A 3,562-nucleotide genomic window follows, 5' to 3' on the forward strand; every position below is an offset into this window, starting at 1 on the left:
TACGACATCTTTCATTTAAAATTATAGGCTAAGCAAAATATAAACAAAACCGAGCTGAACGTCCTTCAAGGACAGCGCCTCCACACTTTGCTCCATCCTTATTCTGCTCTATCACTCATCAACAACCTGCCTGTTCTGTCTGAGGGCCGTATATTTACCACTGAATGGACATCGAGAACGGGATATTGTTAGACCGCCCGCTCCCGTTCAAATTACACCAGAGTTACTGACCGCTACCACGTTTTATTTGGGAATTTAATCCCGCAGCGCAAAAAATCCGGTCGGGTCCCGCGGCAGACCTCTACCTTGTAGCACGGGGAATACAACCAGCTGAACCGATCTGTCGGTGAATGAGTAATCCGAGAGCAGCTCGGCAGATATACAGATATTTGCCACACCACAAACTGTCAAACACATCTTACCAGCAAACATACACTCGTTTTCATCCTTCTCTCCACTCTCTGAGGCAGAAGTCTCTAAACTCATCCTTTCCAATCATCCTACTACTTGTCCACTTGATCCTATTCCATCTCATCTCCTTCAAGCCATGTGTGTATAATATATATATATATATATACACCTTGCTACATGTACTGCGTTAGGCTAACCGAGACTTGTCATTTGCACTTATATATTGTTGCTCTTTTGTTAGTTTTGACTGCTTTTATTGTCCTCATTTGTAAGTCGCTTTGGATAAAAGCGTCTGCTAAATGACTACATAAATAAATAAAATATAAATCCACACAAGGCAGGAAGCAAACCCAGGAACAAGAGAAACTCTGGTGAAAACAACGACAGGGCATGAGCACACAACGATCTGACAACAAGCACAGCAGGTAAAGGTAGTGGTAATGCACTAAGTTACAGGTGCAGCCACTCTGGGGTGCGTTTTCCAAAAGCAACTATGGTCGCAAGTTCCGTCGTTACCAATAGAGTTCAATGGAACTAACGACCATAGTTAGCTAACGATGCTTTTGAGAAACGCACCCCTGATTAGCTCGGCGACAACAACACACAGACACGCAGAAATGAACACACTGACCCATGAACCGGTCTTGGTTTTGATCAATAGCATGTTCATATAAATTATAGTATAAATATTATAGCTGAGTTCAACAAGAGCATAATTTATGTTGAATTAGGGCTTTAACTCATTATAATACAAATGTTTATTTTTCAACGTTCATTTATTACACTCTAGACAGTTAAATCTATTGAATAATTTCATATTATTAAGTTCATTATTTTGTTAATGATATCAGCAGTAATTTACTGGGACTCACATAGCAGTAATTTTATATTTTTTAATATTTCAGCAGTGGTCCATCGAATGGGATCTGCGCCACCTGAGCATTTTCTCCCTGAAGGAGTAAATCGTCTTCTGCATCCTGCACCCCTCTCTTCATAAATGTGCTCGTATAGTAACCACTTTCCTTGCTTTCCTTTGTTATCTAACATATTTTGTTCTCTTTGTTTACAAGGTTTTAAAACTGCAAGTATCTTTTCTTGTCTTATTTTATTTATTTATTTGCATTTTTTCCTCTGTACGTAAATATCTGTTTGAAATACAATGAAGTAGAGAAAATATGCATATGATAGGCATCAAGCACCAAAGATTTATTAGTTATCTTTTCTTAGGCAGCCCAAACAACCATAAGGTAAGAAGTTGCCAGTAATGGCACGGTCTCTTAATGTCATCAAATATAGTAATTGTCACTCAATGTGTCCAGTGTTTTGCCTGGTTTCCCACTTTACAATGGTGCCGAGCCAAAATCAATGTACTTTCAGTATCAGCCATACTGGAGTGTTCACCATCTTGGATTTTACAGTAGCTAAATGTTTAGCCAAATTTTAGTTGCTTTTTCTTCTCAAAAAAAGTTTTTTGACTCCCACATCTTACCACTGTGTTTGAAATGTATTATAACAATAAAATGGCCATGTCTGTACAAAACCAAACAGATTTTTATAATTCACCATCAAATACTGCCAAGTGATTGCTGAAGATGCCAAACAGATAAAGAAGCTGCATCTTTCCAATACTTTTGAGTACTGATGTATAAGCTGGTATGCATCTTTGGAAACATGCCATGAGGATGCCTTCGCAGTTTCACGGCTCCTTCTACAGTCAGAACATCAGCAGGGTGCTTCTCAAATGAAAGTCTGCGTCTTAGCAAGAATGCATTTCTGGGCCGCCATGTCAAGCACTGCCAAAGACCATCTCAATTTGAAGTATCCTTTGTTTTGTGTCCTTCATTTAGCATGTTTTGAAGGCCCTGAACTGGTCCAGTTTCATTATGTAATACAAGACAAAAAAAATGATTGAAGATGAAGGCATTATGCTTTGTTATAAATTAACTGCCCATGATGTAAACCAATGGGAGACAACCGATAGTTGACATTCACTGTAATGCATTCATAGAAATTCAGTCAATATAAAGATGTTTAATGTATTTTTCCAAAATTTATTTTAATAGTGTTTTGTGCTGTGGCAGCAGGGGTGGAAATCGCAATGATGCAGACATGTGGACTTGCTAGACCATCTCATTTTAGTGTTCAGTGCTGAGAAGGTGCCTAGAAAGCACCACTGGGATGCAGCCTTCTTGTTTGAGAAGCACCCAACATGTGGGTCTTCACACCATGACTTACAACAATGCCAATCATTTTAGAGGCTTCCATAAGCCTGTGGGTCAAATCCAAAATAAGCCAGTAGTTGTTTGCCATTATTACCACTTTGTTTAATGTTATGCAGTAATACTTATGTTATGTGCTTTTTGATTGACTTTATCTCTCTCTTCAGCTCAGGGGACAAAGAGTTTAGTTTGAACTCAGATCAGGGTTTATGTGATGACGTCACACTAGTGCACAACTACTGCTGAGGTGAATATAGCAATGCAGACCACAGGAGCTTGACATTTGACTCGACACCTGACAAAGAGCATGCAATCAACATAGAGAGACTAACCAGATGGGCGTATCTGAAGCGTAGTGGTCATTTATACATGTAAATATGCTTAGGATTGGTTTCACTAATACACATTCATGTGTGCACATATGCATACTCTGAGTTTAAAAATGAATTACAATACTTTATACCAATCATAAAGTGTTAACGTAAGTCTGTGGAAGACCAATCTGTGTGTTAGTAGTAGTTCAAGCTCAGGTCTAGTCACCAAAAGTAAAGAGTGATCCATGAGCCATCATCACCAGTATGTTTACATGCACTTATCTGAGTGAATCCAGTCTGATTGCAGCTTTCGAAAGTAATATTGGTACCACTTTATTTTAAGGTGTCCTTGTTACAGTGTAATTATACATATACGTACAGAGCAATATTAATTAACTACATGTACTTACTATTATAATAACAAATAATTATGCATAATTATTTGTTATTATAATAGTAAGTACATGTAGTTAATTAATATTGCTCTGTACGTATATGTATAATTACACTGTAACAAGGACACCTTAAAATAAAGTGTAACCGTAATATTTTATATTTGAATACACATAGGTTTTGCTATTCTGGTTAGATGCTTCTGTATTTCATTGGCTCTGTACT

General features: G+C 37.7%; 1 protein-coding gene across 1 annotated transcript in view; it reads left to right on the forward strand.

The window, feature by feature from the left end:
• LOC107733031 (cyclin-dependent kinase 18-like) overlaps positions 1-1,495 on the forward strand; it is a 7,245-nt gene extending 5,750 nt beyond the window's left edge. Inside the window, exon 4 of the mRNA XM_016544539.1 lies at positions 1,317-1,495. Coding sequence (XP_016400025.1) covers positions 1,317-1,408 — 92 coding nt within the window. The 3' untranslated portion in view covers positions 1,409-1,495. The remainder of the gene's footprint in view (positions 1-1,316) is intronic.
• Positions 1,496-3,562: the final 2,067 nt, after the last annotated feature.

This window comes from Sinocyclocheilus rhinocerous, unplaced genomic scaffold, assembly GCF_001515625.1.
Source record: "Sinocyclocheilus rhinocerous isolate Xijiao unplaced genomic scaffold, SAMN03320098_v1.1 scaffold2475, whole genome shotgun sequence".
Classification (NCBI taxonomy): Eukaryota; Metazoa; Chordata; class Actinopteri; order Cypriniformes; family Cyprinidae; genus Sinocyclocheilus; species Sinocyclocheilus rhinocerous.